The sequence below is a fragment of the Muscardinus avellanarius genome (assembly GCF_963383645.1).
Source record: "Muscardinus avellanarius genome assembly, chromosome: 6".
NCBI lineage: Eukaryota > Metazoa > Chordata > Mammalia > Rodentia > Gliridae > Muscardinus > Muscardinus avellanarius.
Window position 1 is genome coordinate 113,839,190 of NC_137791.1, and position 18,444 is coordinate 113,857,633.

Here is an 18,444-nt window from a genome sequence, read left to right on the forward strand (position 1 = left end):
TACGTCTGAAATATAATTTACCTGTTCTGCTTTTTTAACCAGCCAGATGACACTCGAACAAAATCAAAGTGACTGAAATCATGCTTCAGCTTAGGGGTAATGAGTGCGTTGTGTTCAGCTAATCAGGCTTGTTATCATGAAAGAAACAACCATCTTTTTTTTTCCTTTTTTTTTTTTTTTGAGTGTGGGAAAGAGAAAGTGGGTGTTAGGGATCAGCGAGGGGTTAGACATGCAAGTAACAAGAATGGATTCTACATTGTACATCATAATCAGGCTAACAGTATCACTAAAGGCCTGATCTGGAGGCAGAAGTGGCAGGCAAAGCTTTGTCTCTTTGGTAGCCCCCTCTTTGTGATTAAATGGTTTTGCTTTGTAAGGTTTTTTTTGCCCCTTATTCTCCTCATATATGAAAAGAACTTTGCTGTTGCTTCTTGATAGCCTACAGGTAAACTTCTCTTCTAGTGAGAGTATTGACAGGAGATGGCTTATATTCCCCTGTTTTGGTCAGGGGAATATCCTCAGGGTTGGATTCCTCATTTTTGCTGAAACTAGCTGCACCGAAGGTCTCATAGGATGAGGTCAACTTTTTGTTCAGGAGGTTTCTGTTGCGGTCACCCATGATGGCAGCCTCGCCATTGGCTAGCTTTTCCTGGCTTCCTCGTTCATCAACAGGCATGAAAGTGGAAAGTTTGGGCTGGCTTTTCTTCCTCTCAGGAGAAGTGCGGACCGGCATCCAGCAGGAGTCCGAGTGACCATACTCGTCACACTCGCGAGTACACTTCCCAGTCAGGGCTACATCTGGAAGAGGCCTTGAATCTGAAATCCAAGAAGAAAAGGCCATTAGTGCTGGATACTCCACAATAGACTTTTCTGATCTATAGGAAACTGAGCTGGAGTCAGTAGGCAGGCAGGAGAGTGTATGAATATATATATTTCCTCTATTTCCTATATATCCTATATTTCCCATTTCCAATTCCAGCTCATCATTCCATAGAACACTTTTTATTTCATATATATTAAAGATAAAATTTTACAAAAAAATTGTAGATAAATTTTACAAAAACAAATGTTAAAGAGGAGAATAGATAACATGATAAATTTAAGGCTATAGACAAGATAGATAAACCTGGCATGGTGGATCACGCTTGTAATCCCAATATTTGAAAGGCTAAGACAGGAGGATCATGAGTTCAAAGCCAGCCTCAGCAACTTAGTGAGGTTGTCAGTAACTTAGTCAGACTCTGGCTCTAAATAATAAAATAAAAAGGACTAAACAATAAAATAAAAAGGACTGAGGGCGCTGCTTGGAGGTAGAATGTCCTTGAGTTCAATCACACACACAAAAAGGAAAAAATAAATAAATGAGACAGATCTATAGGTACTTGGTATGGGATGGGGCCATGCACTCTCACGAAAGAGTGCTAAGTACATATGTATATTTATGTGAGTATAAATTTTTCTCTAGCCTCAGGAAAAATTATTAAATTCAAATAGATAATTTTCTGTATCTATAAATTATCCCAGGAATGGTGCACTGTTGCCAATTGGACTTCTTCTTGCTTTTACATTATTCATAGAATGCAAATATGCAAAACCTTGTATTTAAAATACATTCTAAAGCATAAGGGTGACTGAGAAGTAGAACCTAAATTGACAGTACATTATGCGGTAAAAAGTATAAAACAAAGTACAAGTAGGTTATACATATAGGCACACTAGCAATATCACACCTGCCCCACCCTAGCCCGCCATTCCCCTCCCCCAAGTCTGTCAAATGACCTGATATGTGCTGTTACATGCGAGTTACATTAACAACATTTGCCAATGTGTTTGCTGGATGGAAATATCTGAAATGTGATGTATCATGTAAATGTAATTAAGTTCCTTGCAAAATAGTATACATTCCTAGTTGATGGCATTGCCTTGTGGAATGTGTAATACATGATATTGCTACAAATCTAAGTCCTATCCAAAGTGTTCTTAGAGATGAAAAATTTGGCAACCAAGAAGAACCTGGATAAGTAAATGAAATAATGACATGTACCATTCTTTGGTGAATGATTATTCATTTTCTTAATATCAAAAAATCTTATAGACTTTGTTTTTGTTTGTGACAGTAAAAGAAAAAACTATTCTAAATCACAGATTCTAAGAGAATAGTCTGTAAGGTTTTATTTAATGTATTTTATCATTTATTTTATTGCCACGTAAAAGAGTGCAATATGACTGCCCTCAAGTATATGTCATATGGTATCATTTTATTACAAGACTTGGGACTTAAAAACAGACAAATTTTGACTTCTGTAAATAAATTCACCAACAGTGACTTGCATTTGCCTAATCCTGAATAGATCTGGTTTTAAATACATGGGGATATTTAAATTATTTTCAATATAATTGTACCCTTTGCTCTTTTGTATCCAGACTATTTCCCACAGTTTGGTGTTTGTATAGGGTATTTTAGAAGTTATACTCTGCTAAATCTCCTAAATCAAAGATCTCCCTTGATACCTGTCACTTTATCCTTCAGATAACTGAAATATTGGCATTTGTCAGGATATTGATTTTTGAACCAGTGTGACCTGGGAATTTTATCCTTTGTGCTGAGAATTCACATGGAAATGCCAATGGTGTTCACAGGAAATCTTGAATTACTTTATGCTATCCTTAATGTAAAATGCAAAGGTAATTATTTATTGCAATCACACATTCTGCTATTTGACTTCTAAATGAGCATATCCTCTTAATTTTATCATCAAAAGAAAAAAGAATTCACATTACTTTTTAATGCAAATTCCCTTGGTTGTGTTCCTCAGATGTGTATTTTAGAAGCATTAAGAAAATCAAACTATTGACAAATATTATGAATGGTTTTGTAATATAGTTAGTTTAAATAAGCAAACTTCAAGTTCTTTGGGAATGTATCCCGTCTTAGGAAACTGTTTGAAATTGGCCAAAATGCTTTTAGAAGAAAGAAAAAAAAAGCAATCAAACAATCATAAAAATGCAAAGTGTAAGGTCACATCTACTTTTTGCTCTAAATATTTCTTTCCATCTTCACCTTAAAGAGGTTTCCTTTTTTTCTTATGGTTGTACTTATCAAGGATGCATACAAATAATCAGGAATTATTTTTATTAGCTACTGACATTGAAAAATCTTCATGAATGAGGTTGTCATTCCCTGAAGAAATGATCCAGAATTGTCTCCCATCATTTCTCTAAGTTTACTTATGTCTCACACAATGTGTCAGTTTATTTACACAGTTGCTGGCACAGGTGGCTGCTTTTGAGGGATTAATTTGTGTTTCCAGTTTGAAATTCATTACACTTATTTTCCTTTGTTTGAGATGCATTTAGAAGCAGCTTGGGAAACTATATTCATGTTCTAACAACTGATCCTACCTTTTGGTTTACTTGAATTCATGAACTACCTGCAGCTCATAAGGCATAATGTTCATTTAGATTTAGCCAATTTCCAATCAACTATAACTGAGATGCTTATCAATCCTTTCCCTTGGACTTTGTACTATAGAGTATTTTTAAATATTTCATTGGTGCATTGTAGTCACACATCTTAATGGGGTAGAAATGGTAAAGGCATACATGTGCACATCGTTTATTTAGCCCTTCCCCAGTTCCCGCCCCATTCCCTCTCCCATCCCTCTTTCTCATGTTTTTCTGCTGAAGTGTTGTGTCTCTTATTTCTTCTGATGAAAGACAGTTTTTCTTCATGCTATCACCTACATGTGAGCTGCCACATCTCTATCCAAGATGCATGACTTTTAATAAGGATCTCCTGTCATTTCTAAAGTCAAACACTTGATTGGGGACCACAGTGGAAGTTGACAAGCCTAATTGGCTGAGACATGTTGCAGTGTTTGTCATCAAATTTAGAAAATAATCAAGAAAGGCTATAAGAGAATCATCAAGAGCAATTAAAGCTTCCCATCTTGATGACTAAAATTAATCTTCAAAGAAATGGCAATGATTAACAAATGCAATTTGTATTATGATGCAATTGATTAAAGGAAGGCATGAGTGGAATAGTATTTTTTCTGTGTTTATTATATATTTTCTTATTTTAGTTATCTAGGCATATATTATATTTTTAAACACAAAAAATGATTGGGCCCTTAAAAATCATCAAATACACTTAATTATTCCTCATATAAAAATTCATAATTCTAAAATGCATCATGTTTTTGTTTGTGAGAATATAAAGGTGGAACTTTTAAAACTAGAAATTCTTAGTCTTTTACTAAAAAACGTGTCTTATAGCATATAAAAATTATATTATGCTTTAGTTTAGTACCAGTTCCTTTACTTTTGACCTGAGTGAAAGTAGAGAGTAGCTAATCAGAAAACCTGCTAGCCGAGATGGAATAAATAAACATAAACATAACAAGTTCTATATGAAAATATGATAATATTTTCTATAAACATTTTAACAATGAAGCCATTATATGTATTTTATTTTATGTGGTTACCCCTACTCAATGATATCAAACTGAGAGAAAACTGGAAGCAGAAATGGCTTTCATCTGACCCTGTCATTGCTTACTTTTGCTGGCTAATGTCTCAGATTCTAACTTTTGATGCTACTTACTAGAATCCTTGCATTTATTTTGGAGAGTTTAAGTATTTTCTTAGACATAAGGCTAAGTTCTCTCTAAGGTACAGTTGCATTCTATCATAATAATAACCCTAAGATTATAAGAATCATAATAATAACCCTATAATATAACCCTGGAATAATTTATAATATACAAAGTAGATTCCCACACTTTACCCCGTTTTTATCTCCTCAATCAAATAACAAGAAGGATGAAAGCAGTGAGAGGTCAAACCTCTGGGAGAGCTGAGGCCAAAGGATAAGTGTTTTGATTTTCAGTTTAGTGTCTTCCCATTACACTATATTGCTTCTTTGCAAAATATAAAAGCTGAGTTATTTAAAGGTCAATTACTACTACTGATACCCCTAAGAGAAAACTACAGTCCCCAAAGAAAGGGGGAAAAATCTGAGCAGCAAGAAAATAGATGATACAAAGTCTCAAGTTTTACTACCTAGTACCTAAAAATGGTATAATCTCTTTAAAACTATAAATTTCTTGGAGCAGAGAAAAATCATATATTAAGTTAAGAAGTCAGATTATCTCCCTTTAAAAGAACAGGTTTTGGTTTTGTTCTTAATAGCCAGGGAAGATATATGGGTGGTGGACAGATTCTCCAAGATGCGGATACTGTGACCTCAACAAGAAGTGACAGAAAGATAATATGTAGAATCATTAGAAATAACAAGGAAAGCCCAGACTTACAGAGGCATTTAATGTTTCCAGAAGCTAGCCTACACTGTTCAGAAACCATTAGAGGCATCATTATTATGGAAGAGCACAGTGGACTCGTTAAGACTCTTGTAGCTAGCAGTGCACCAGTAAGGATTAGGAGGATGCTGAGTTATACATTTTGGCAGAATCCTGCTAACTCCAGTTCCAGTTTTTTGACTTGGGCTGAAGATATCAAATCTTTCTACTTACTAAGATAAAGAGAGTGTGTTGCATTTACTTTTCAAATATCCTAACTGGTGTTTCCTCTTTTTCTTAAACTGAGTTACTTCAAGCTATATGCATCATTTGATGATTTTTTCAGCTTAGAAGTTGTTTAATTTGAAAATCATATGAAATAAATTGTTATTCAGTATGTAGACTTCCTAGATGTTCACACTGTTTCTGAAATTTGTTCTTTAAAAGCAAACACTAGCACATTCTTAACATTACTTGACAACATTTTGCAAATGAACAATTGTAGTATTTTCTTGGTGAGAAAGAGAAAAAGGAGACAACTTTTCTTCTTTTTTATTTTAAAGTGTTTTTCTTCACATATTTCTAGGTATGAAAAAACTTTTTTAAGGAAACTCCTTAAATTCTAATGGAATCAGTTGAACTATGAAAAGACATTACAAAAGGTGAAACAGGAAACATGGAAATGAAGCAGCAACTTCTCCAACAAATACTTTATATGACCTTAATTTATATAAGTTGTAATGAAAATATGTCATACTCAGATAATTAAATCAAGTGGTTTATTTTAAAGTTGTTATCAGATTTTTTATTTTGTTTTACTGGAAAAAAAAACAAAAGAAAATGCCTAAATAAAAGTAAGCTACAACTACTTATTTTATAAAATTGTTACAGTAATCAGTAAAGTTAGAAGTGAGAAAAAAAGTTCCAGAAGTTGTATACGAAGATGGACTTGATTTTTTTTAAATAAATAACTAAAATGCCCCAATTCCACCTGATTGGGGAATTTAGAAAGACTAGGTAGCAAAACCATCACAAATCAGAGTCAGCATGGGCATAACTGGCTGGGACAAATAGCTGATCACTTGAACAGGCAAACATATTCTGGAAGAGGATACAGTATCACATGTCACACAGGCTACAAAAATTGGGTTGACTCCTACAGTCTTATAATTTATCAGAGCCTCGTTTGTCCCAACTGGATTACAAGAGGGTTTCAGGACTATATATCTCTTCAGCCCTCACTTCACACTCATCTCCATCACTCCAGAGCACTTCCATCAAAGGGCAGTGAACTTTCAGAGGAGTGGATTTGACCTTTGATATAACTTATACAAGCTTCTAATTCTTCACGTGTGCAATGATTATACCTACTATTTATTGTAGGATAAAGGAGCGAATATATACATTATACAGTATCATCTCTAATGCAGGGTAGGTAGTTAGTAACTGGCAAGATACAGCCCAGAAAGAATAAGCATAAATATATGGTAATATATGCTGTACTGTATATATAGTCTTTCTCTCTTTCTTTCTCTCTCTTCTTTCCTGGAACAAAATAAAGATTATTTAAGATAATAGGCTCAGAATCTTAAATAACAAAGATTCAAAGGCTGCTTTTGTACTTGTAGCCATGCTGTGGTAGAGAATTTTCTTGATCTGTTTCCTCATTTATACCATGGCCATAAGAAAGAGTAAATTTAGAATTGCTATGAGGACTAAATGTGTCAGTATATTAATGTATTAATTCTTAACACTAGGTTTTAAATAAATTTTAGATACTTTGGTTACACTTTTATCTAAATTGAATCCTAAATATGCTCAGAAAAACAAAAGATTCTCTCTCTCTCTCTCTCTCTCTCTCTCTCTCTCTCTCTCTCTCTCTCTCTCTCGTACAACAAACCTGATCTTACTTAATATAAGACTATTTCCAATAAGCTGGGTGTGATGGTGGCTGCTTGTCATCCCAGCATTTGGGAGGCTGAGACAGGAGGATCGTGGTTTGTGGACAGCCTCAGCTACTTAGGCCCTCCGCAACTTAGTGAGACCCTGTTTCAAAAAATAAAGATTAAAAAATAGGGTAGGGGGTGTAGCTCGGAGGTCAAATGCCTCTGAGTTCCATCCCTAGACCCGCAGAAAATATCTGTGTGTGTATATATATATTTCCATATTTATTTTATGTAGTCTGACTATATGTTTTACTGTAGAAACAATGCACTTAAATAAGTACATGGTCTTAAACTATTTTAGATTTTTAAATTAAAATATGATACAAATGTGATATAACCTCTTCTAACATATGAAGGATTCTGAGTTTTCTGATATATTTGCTCCCAAGGGATTCAGGTAAATTATTGTGTCATTCATAGCAAGTTTTGATAAAAGAACATGTAGTTTTAATTATTTTTCCAGTAGTGGCAATTAAGTTATGCTGTCAGAGCCTAAAGTACAGCAGACCTACCATCTTTTTAAGAAAAATATGCTGCCTATCAGATCCTAGTTACTCTCCATCAGGCATCTCCCTAATTTTTTTTTCTATTAGGAGTTTGTCAAAGAAGATTTATTCAGTTTGTATCATGATTATTCAAAACTCAAGTGCAAATGATCAATTACTCAGTAGTTCCCTTTACAACCTAAAGAGACTAACGTCACGATCAATCACCTCACCTGCAACTTGCCCGTGAAATATTGGGTTGCTGATTTGCCACCATGAGTTACTTGCCTGGGCAGCAAGAGAAGGAGCACCATTTTAAAGATGTGTCAAAAATAGCAATACATTATTCTAAGACTGAGGAATTGAGAACCAAAGCCAGACGGTACAAACATGTGCAACGCACCATTCACATGTCAAAAATAATAAAGCAAAAAACACGCAGCCTGACCTATCCAGATTCCATGATGTCTGCACAGGATGGTTTAAAGTTTTGAAACAATATCAGCAATCCCTCTAAGCTCCTCAGACACATTCCTTTAGTAGGTGGCATTACTGCTACTATAGTAATATAGATGTGGATTCTATTTCACATGCCTTGAAGTTGGTCAAGCTTTGGCAACTAGACTGTAGGAGAAAGAACCCTGTCCTGCTTCCAAAGTAGCTCTCAAGAGGCCGTGCAACTTTTTCTTTTAACCTGGGAACCTAGGTATTATTGCCTGAGAGGAAATATGGTATAGCCTTTCAGAAGACGAACACCTCTTGATGGAGTCGCCACTTGAGAAGGAGGCCCAGCTAGCCATTCCAACAAAGTCTCCCTTCAGGCAGCTCTCCAGGTGAATATATCTGCTTGAGTACACCAGGCAAAACGAGCAGAAGAACCACAAAGGCAGTCCACAGAAATGTGAGAAGCAACAAATTTGTTGTTTGCAGCCACTAAGTTATATGTGTTCATTTTTTCATTTGCTTGGAGGGGGAGTGTGTTGATGCAGCAATGTCTCTTTATCACTGAATTAATAACCATAGAAGTATTATATTATCTGTAATAAATAAACTGCTTCAAACTGTAGACTGAGTTCTGGCAGTAATATATTTTACTTCTTTTGAGTCTCCTTAACATGGAAAAGATGACCAATATTACTGTAGGTATAACCCTTCAAAAGAACATCCGCGGAGAAGCAGCACATTTAATTAAGAAGTTCAAACAGAGGGCTTGCATGTACTGCTTTGGAAATTCTTATCCTTTAATTACAGGATTTTACTCTGTTAGACTTCCGAGCTCTCTAATCTAGGCTGACTTGCCAGGACAATATTGAAATGTTTAAACATGTTTGAAAGCATCAGCAACTTTTCCTCATACCTTAGGCTGAACTCAGTTAAATAGCAATTGAATGTATCTCAAGAAGCATTTCCTGCCCTGAGGCTTAGGCCACTGTCATTCTCAATGTAGCATTTTCTCATGCGGTAGGGACTATGCATGCCACATCTCAAGCCGTCTTGCTGAAACAACTCAAACATGAATCTGCCAGTTGGTACATGAAAATCGAAAGAGAGCAGAAAAATGTATGGTGACTGCTTTAGAGTGATGAGTTTATGCACCTCAAAGATGTGGCTTTGGTTTGATCGGCTCTTCACCCATGACACACAAAAGGAGTAGAGTTTCCATGTGCTGGAGCAGAGTAGAATGACAGGAAGGAAATGCTGCCAATAATCAATCAAAAAATTATTGAAAACCTAGCAGTAAAATAAGAACATTTGTTTCACAAGTCACTCACTGAGAATGGACACAATTTGGGGCCTTTTATATTTCCACTGTAATAATTATGGCCTTCAAGATTTTCCTGCTAGTCTCTTAGATTTTTTTTATATTAAAAATTATTTGCTTTGGGGTGGGTCAATAATGTTTTTTTCTTTTCTTTTTTTTGTGGTACTGGGGCTTGCACCCAGGGGTATTCTATCTCTAAGCTATAGCCCAAGCCCTAGTTTTTATCCTTTATTTTGAAACCGTGTCTCACTGAGTTGCAAATGGTCTCACTAAATATTTGAACCTATCTGCGAACCACAGTTCTATTATCTCAGCCTCCCAAGGGCTGGGATTACAATTGTGTGCCACCACACCGGGCAGTCAATCACTTTTAAATCTGATGAGTACTGGAAGTATTGTGTCCTCTCACAAATGCAAATCACCAACTTAAAACCTTTTACTTTCCTAAAACATATATCTAACATTTGCTTCAAACCTGTGTCTTGAATTGTTAGTAACTAGATCTCCTTTTATTAACCACAAAAGTTTTATAGTTAGATATAGAATATCTTTTAAATAGCTCATATATTAATATTCAAAGTTGATATAATTAAGTCAAGAGAGAGTTAATTTCATCAGTGGGGAAAATAAATTATAATTTATATATTTAATGGAAACCTAGAAAGGTGGGGTGTGAATGAAGGAGGAGTATTCCTAGGGATGTGGTCTTGGGGACTGTGCTTTTGTCCTTGAATCCTCTTGCTTCTAGCTTCTGTGATGTGAGAGCAGACCCTTGCTCTCTATCTCTGTCAGATTTACACTATCATGCCCTGAGTTCCACAAACCCGGCCTAATATGAACTGAACACTGAAAACTCCAAAACTGTGAGCAAATAAATCTTTCTTCCTCTAAGTTGTGAGTGGTCAGACTTATTGGGTCACAGCAGTTAGAATGCTGGCTGAAAAAGAGGGGAAATAAATTCTTATAATAATGAACATTTAAACTAAAACAGTAATGGTTTAGATGAAAAAGTTAAAAATGTTACTACTTTATATTAATTTTAGTGGAAAATGTAATATAAAAATTACTAAAAATTACAAAAAGAGTCATATCAGCTTAGAGTCATTTTATAGTATTTCTCTGAAATCTCCAAATTTCTAACATAACTAAGTATCATTTGATGAAGTGATACTTTTACTCATTGACTCTATAGCTCAATTATTAATCAAATGTTCATTACTGGCCATCAAGTTTTAGAACATATTTGCTATAATAAATATTAAAATTATCTTTAGAAGTGAATACTTGCTCTAAGTAAGGGCTTTATTAATTGCAAAAATATTACCTTTCAGTATAAAATGAATTTCTTGTTGTGAGTCACACTGACAAAGCTTGGAGTATCTGTAATTACAGCTATATCAAGGGCTGGGGATGTAGCTCAGTGCTAAAACACTTGAATAGCACATGAGAAACTCTGTGTATAATCCCCAGCACTATACAAATACATTTTAAAAAGCCATATAAATCAGAAATCTGTATATTTTTGGATGTTTCTAACTAAACTCTATGTTACTATATGATATTTAATACAGCCTAATTTATATGTACATGAGTTAAAATGTGGAGTTTTAAATATTACCTTAGGTATCACTTTCCAATTGTACTTCAGAGACTAAGGCTTTACCCTTACTGAAAAATAACTCAAACAATTCAAAGAATAAGAGTGAGTCACATGCTCAGTAACCATTTTAGGAAGCTGACTGTAAATACAGTTGCTTACCTCAAGATATTCTGTATTTACAGCTAATTCCTTCTATTTCAATTTTCTAGAAATAGGTATAATTGTGACACGCTTTCTCATAATACACTTAAATCCTCTGATAGACGTTGATTTATTTCAATCAGCAAAATGGCAATAGACCCTTTAGAAGAGGAGGACTTAATGCAACTTCTTAAAGTCACATAGATATTAAGATGTAGGACACATTTAACCTGTCTAATTGCACCTCCAATCTAATGCCTAAGTATTAATCTGTCACAATGTCAAATTACATACATTTAGGATTTTTCTTTAGTAAAACGTGTCTGCGCTTAACAAACTCGTAGTGTAAAAAATTCAGGAGTGCAATTAGAATGTCATCTCTCCCACAGATGATTTAAGAAAAGCATGAATCAGAGCTTAACAGTCAACATAATTTCATAGATAATCATGGCAAAATTATGGTACTGCAACAATTCAAAGGGAGTACAGTGAGGCTAGCAGACAGACGATCAACTATTCATCCCTACCATCTGCCATACATGCCTTTTTTCTTAAGTCTTTGTATGTGTGTGTGTGTGTGTGTGTGTGTGTGTGTGTGTGTGTGCGTGCGTGCATACACACGCACGCATTATGTGTTTGTGTGTGTTTCTGTTTTGCCATTGTTTTCAGTTTTGGCTTTGCCAGCTTTAGGCATCACATGGAAAAATAGGTTTCATGGTATAAACAGTCTTTCCCACGTGTGCCAGGAATGAGCTTTACTGGCTATTCGGCAGATCTTGGGCAAAGAAGACAGGTTGGAGTGAATTAATTTTATCAAGGCTTTGTGAGTTGGCCAGTGTCGTGTACAATTCAAATATAACCACCTTATAAGAAACAAAAGAACAATTTTTCCTTTAAATGAAAGTATTTAAGATGTATGTGAACTGCATTAGCCATTGGATTGAATTCTGAGTCCTTAAGTCCATCGGATGGAAAAAGCTGTCAAATTCTGCTTTCTAACTTGTCAGCCTTCTCTCTTCTGCAAATTAGTAGAAGATTAGGGAACCTGAGACTTGTTATAACAGGATATAGAAACACAGTGGAAATTCTAATATGGAGAAAAAATAAGAGCCATATCCTATCCTAAAGAAGACTGACATTCAAATAAAATAGTTCCCACATCTTCCCAAAGTATATTCATTCATATGTTTAAGAAATATTGTTTTAGGCATTATTTTTAAAGCTTTACATATAATTCATTGTATGCTATCCACACATTTGCAGACAAGAAATCTAAGGCACGGAGTTAAATGTCTAATGTCTAATGAGTACAACCCCAGGTAATTTAATTTTAGAGGTGTGCTCTTAACCACTCTAGCGTATAGCTTCTCAGTGAATAATACACATCGGTGTGCTATAAATTCAGGTTGTAAATCTGATAAAGAATAGCATCTATGTCTACTGAACTGACAAAGAAATGCATTCCTCTCTACAAGAAAGAAGAACGTTGAACAAAGCCATGTCCTGGGATGTCAGATATAGTGGTAACTGGTGCTATAGATAACTTCTAAGATAGAAATAAGGTGACCACTTTCATCTTGGAGAGATAGATGAGAAGGGGAAGGAAATTTTTAGAAGTGTGTGGCCGGAGCTTCCAGGACCAGAGCAGCCCTGGGATCTGACTGTTGGTATCCGACCTGTTTTCCCTTGCGGTTTCTCTCTCACAGCTGTCCCTTGGCTGGTCTTTTAATGGGATGATGAATTTTCTATCCAAGTCAAAATAAGGAGACTAAATTACTGTGTTGGTAAAAAGCCTCAAAGTCCTACTATTACTTAAGCCATATTCAGCTTTAAAAAAGTCTCATCTTCATGGAAAAGGTCTATTTTAAATTCTACCTGGCAGAAAGACAGATAAATTATGAGGATTTGGATCATTGTCATTCTACAGATAGAAAAGCTATGTTTGGAAACCACAGTGCTCTGGACTGAACTGAGCACGGGAGAAGCAGAAGCACTTCCTGGTGAACTGGAAGTGAGAAGAGGAAATAAGTACTTTAAGGAGAGAAAAGCATAGAATAATTTAGACAGTAATTTCTGGCAAACAAAGTATCAAAGATTATATAAGGTATATTAATCACAATTGAATTTATTTCATTGGGAAAATTTGGCTTTATGGCTTTCTTAAGAGAAAATGCATCCAAAGTGATATTTGTGTCATACTTATTTACCTCCTATTTGATTCCCTAAAATAAGCAAATAATTGCATAATATCCAAGTTTTTAGTTTTATATTATCATGTATAGTTGCAACCCAAACTAAGACATTGACTGTAAGATGGAGAAAGCTATGTATATAAAATTGATGCTGAGGTAAGCTGGGTGTGGTGGCCCACGCTTGTAATCCACACTCTTGGGAGGGTGAGATAGGAGGATCAGGTTCGAAGCCAGCCTCAGCTACTTAGTGAGGCTCTCAGCAACTTAGTGAAACACTGTTTCTAAACAAAATATAAAATAGGTCTGGGAGTATAGCCCAGAAGTAGAAATCTCCTGGGTTTCACCCTAGTAACACCAGAGAGAGAGAGGGAGGGAGGGAGGGAGGGAGGGAGAGAGAGAGAGAGAGAGAGAGAGAGAGAGAGAGAGAGAGAGAGAGAGAGAATATGCAGGAACAAGTTTTTAACATAATGGTCTATTCCAAAAGACATACATATGTTTCTACTACTATTACTACTATTCTTTCCTACTGTTTTGTATATCATTTTCTCTCACATATATGGGTGATAGAACATTGATTCTAAATTATTGAAAACTCTATGTTTTCTTCAGTGTTTTCTTTTCTTGGCACATTTTTTAAATTTTACATTCATCATGGTTCTTGGAACATTTTAGAGAAAAGTATCAACCCCTTAAACTTTTAGTATACTTATCCACTCCCTACAGGAAAACAGTAGCATTCAATTATGAAAGATAACAGATTCATGTCTTTGTGTTATAATTTACAATGTCAAATAGATTGGTTTTAAATAAGCCCCAAAAAGGTAGATGAAAAGATTACATCTCGTAATGTTGCTTATTTTAAAAGTATTTAAATGAATAAATATTAAAATGTATATTATAGGAAGTTAGAAGAATTAAATTTAACTTCAAACATTAGGTGTATATAAATTAATGATTTTTTGACAGTTCACATTGTATTTTATAATTATTAGCTGTTCAAAGTTAACTGAAACTTAATCTTTTGTGACTTGCAGGTACATAATAATAAAGACTATAAATAATAATTAGTACTCTGTCATTTGCTTAACTATGTATAATCTCTCATTTCCCTTGAAGAAACAATTTTTGTATAATTACTATTTTGCACATTGCGAAATCACATTTTTACTGCTTACATTCCAATTTACTATGTTTTAGTACAGGGACATAAAAAGATGGTAAAATGCAAAAAAATAAAGTGAATATTTTTCTTCAATGCAGTATAATCTCTATGTTACTTGAGTGGAGTTTACAAGTATATAAGTATTTAACAATAATTTAAAGATGTTTTTTGCAGATCAACATGTATAAAAGGTGCAGAATCTCAGTTAATGTGCCTACAATTGCCTTTAAAAGGAAAGGTGAAAAGTTAAGAAACAGCTTCTTGATTTGCATGTTAACTAAGCTAAATAATGCAGAACTTAAATGTGAAAGCAAGAAAATTTAAAAGGGAAAGCAAGTACCTTGAGATAACTTGTCTTTTAAAGTAACTGTCAAGGAGAATTCACTTCACTGAATAAAGCTACCAACAATTTGAAAGATTTTCATTTACCCTTTCCACTGTTTTAGGAAGTGTCCTTTGACTATTAAAAATGTTGTCCAATCAAAATAAGGACTAAATATATGCCTGTTATATACCTGTATGGCTTCCAAACAGCACATGGGGATTTATCATGATTAAATACATTTAGGATTGCAGTCAGGTTCCTGATTCAGAATAAGATTATCTAAGAAGTATGACTAGTTATACATTATTCATGAATTTGAGAAAAGAGTAAAATAAAATATCCTGCTTTTAGTGTGTCCTGATAATTACGGCTAAATATTCCAAATAGTATCCAGTATGCTCTTAATTTTTGAATAAAAAAATTATAGCTTAATAGTAGTTCAGATGTAATAATGATCATATTGAATACTTAACCTCAGGGCTACTAACCAACAAGGAGAATAACCCTGAACTTTTTTCTGCTGGGCAAGGTATAATTAAATCTTCTATCTTGTAGAAAAAAAAAAAAAATCTACATATCTTCTCCCTCTGTCTACAAAATGGAACTTCTTATAGATGAATCATCAAGCTACTACCATTATAATGAGTTACATTATTAAAAAACTAAGTTGCAGGAACTTAATATCTGAGAGACATGTCTTTCTTTTTCCATTTCTGATAGCTAAAAATTATTCATTGACATTTTTATTTGAAAGCTTGAATGTTGAAAACAACTACAAATTCTAGCTAAATATCGTTTTCCCTGAATATATTTTTTAAAAGTTTGAGGGAAAGCTGGTTATGGTGGCACACCCTTGCAATCTCAGTGTTTTTAAGGATGAGATAGGTGGACCTTAGGTCCACGGCCAGTCTCAGCTTAGTGAGGCCTTCAACAACCAAGATAGACCTTGTTTCAAAATAAAGGGGTGTAGCTTGGAAGTAGAATGCCCCTGCGTTCAATCCCCAGCACTGTATAAACAAAGAAACAAACAAACAAACAAACAAACAAACAAACAAACACTAAAACAGAAAAGATTCAGAGACATAGATAGCCCATAAAAATAAAATGTGTCAAATGGCCAGGAACCCACAGATTAGTATACTACTTTTTTTTTTTTTTTTTTTTTTTGGTGGTACTGGGGTTCCTGGAAGCCCTTCTACCTCCGGGCTACACTCCCAGACCTATTTTTACATTTTTATATGGAAACAGGGTCTCCTAAGCCAGCGTGCGCGGCTGGCTTCGAACCTGCGTGATCCTCCTGTCTCTGCCTCCCAAGCGCGGGGATTGCAAGTGTGCGCCACCACACCCGGCTAGTATACTACTTCTTGATGTGAACCATGGGATCATGGGATATTAATCTTAAAGAAATAAAATTTAAAATTAATCATTCTTGAGTTTTTAATGAATTCACATACAGGTGATAGCCTATATAATTCATTCATTCACTTACAGTTAAGAAAATTAATCATAGCCGAAGATATTTTTCTTCCACTCTTTATTCCTTCATGATGCTATTCTGTCATTTAAAAAAAATATGGCTGGGGTGTGGATCAGAGATTAGAATATCCCTGGGTTCAAATCCCAATAACACACACACACACACACACACACACACACACACACACAGAGACAAACATACACACACAAAACACACATCCTGCTAACTCAAAGATACCTCCTTCTATCCTCAGAATTCATCTTAAATGAACATTTCATTCTGCCTGAATTGAATTTGGTTAAAAATGTTTTTCTCTTGCAATACCTAAACAAGGAGAAAAAGACAATGTAAAAAAGACATGTCAGCCCAGAGGTATCTGGTATGTCTTAGGAATTTTCACATGAACTTGTGATTCATGAACCTGTGTTGATTGTAGTCAACATACACACAGTGATTAAAATAAATAGCTGCGCGGTCATTATAAATGACATGTGGTTCTCCCTGTGAAGTAGTCAGGATAGCTTTGGGTACACACATAGGCCATGTAAATGTAAGCTATAATCATGATCATAATTCTCTTCATGGGAATTATTATTCAATGTCTGGCACAATTTAGGACAACTTTTTTTATTGAACGAAGACAACGAGGCAAATATTGTTGTGCCCATTCCCCAGAAGATTAAAAATAAGAAACAGGTGCTGAGTGATTTGTCTAAACGCAAATCTAGACAGTGAAAGAGAAATAACGGATTTGGCTAAAGTAGAGTCCTTGGCTGGAAGACACACCTGTTTCTTTAATCCTACTACTTGCCTACAAGTTTATGCAAGTTAATTAATCTTGTTTAGCCATGGCATCTCCATGGAGACACAGTGTGAAGAGGAAACAGGATTTTGCACCTCAAATTCCTAGACACAGGTATGCAATAAGTTCTAGGTAAATATGTGTTTAAGAAAAGTAAGGAGGGAGGAATAAAATAAATAAGGATGGATCTTGATTTTACCATCTGTTCTTTTTATTATTTCTAATTTATAGTGAACATATAAGAAAATAATATAAAAACTGTAAAAAAAAAACCCAAAATAGAACAAAGACAGAAAGGAAAAATTGTAGTAAGTTTAGTGAAAAAATAAAAGAGCAAAAAAATTGAGTGAAAGGACAGAAGAGAAGGAAGGAAGGAAGGAAGGAAGGAAGGAAGGAAGGAAGGAAGGAAGGGAGGGGGAGGGGGGGAAAGAAAATGAGGGAAGTAAGAAGAGGGGATATGAAAGAAAAATATAAGAAAAACAAAATAGAACAAGGTAAATAATATCTCATTTGATGTATTACCAGTAGAAGAATTTATCTTTGCTGCAAACTTTATGAAATTTTAGTTCTGCTTTAAGATATGGTTTGAGATTAATTATAAGCATTGACATCAACTGGTTACAGATGTATGACAGATTAAACTAGGCTTGATTAATCAGAAACTGGGCTGTAGCTTGAAGTCTCCTTCCATTTTCCATGAATGGGCAGGCTATAACATAAGGCTAAACATAACTTTAAAAACATGGCTATATAGGGCATTACCACATTGTTATGAAATATGACAGAGAATGAGATAGTTCATTTCCTGTTATAAGTAAAAATATTTAAAACTTATGAAACTAATCTGAAACTATACCATGACAGACAAGTTAATAAAAAAAATATTGGAGCCAGGTGTGGTAGTGTACGCTTGTAATTCCAGCATATGAGAGGCTGAGACAGGAAGATATGGGTTCAAGAACAGCCTCAGCTACTTAATGAGGCCCTTTACAACTCAGTGAGACCTTGTTTCAAAGATAAAGAATAAAAAATGGAGCTGAGAGTGTAGCTCAGATGTAGAATGCCCTTGGGTTCCATTTCCAGTACCGCAAAAATACATAAATAAATAAATTAATTAATTAAATTAAATTAAAAAAACCTATGGGGTCAAAAAGAAACAATTTATCAATGAAAAAAAAATGCAGATCAATGACATAGATACATTGAACATTTGTATTACCTATTCTTAATGTCAAAATTTTAAGTAGTATCC

At 34.6% G+C, this 18,444-nt stretch overlaps 1 protein-coding gene across 2 annotated transcripts in view; it reads right to left on the reverse strand.

The window, feature by feature from the left end:
* Positions 1-439: 439 nt before the first annotated feature.
* PCDH7 (protocadherin 7) overlaps positions 440-18,444 on the reverse strand; it is a gene marked incomplete at both ends in the record, with an annotated part of 424,688 nt that continues 406,683 nt past the window's right edge. For both annotated transcript variants that reach the window (XM_080697009.1, XM_080697008.1), the window contains one exon: positions 440-816. In XM_080697009.1, the coding sequence (XP_080553135.1) occupies positions 440-816 (377 nt within the window). The remainder of the gene's footprint in view (positions 817-18,444) is intronic.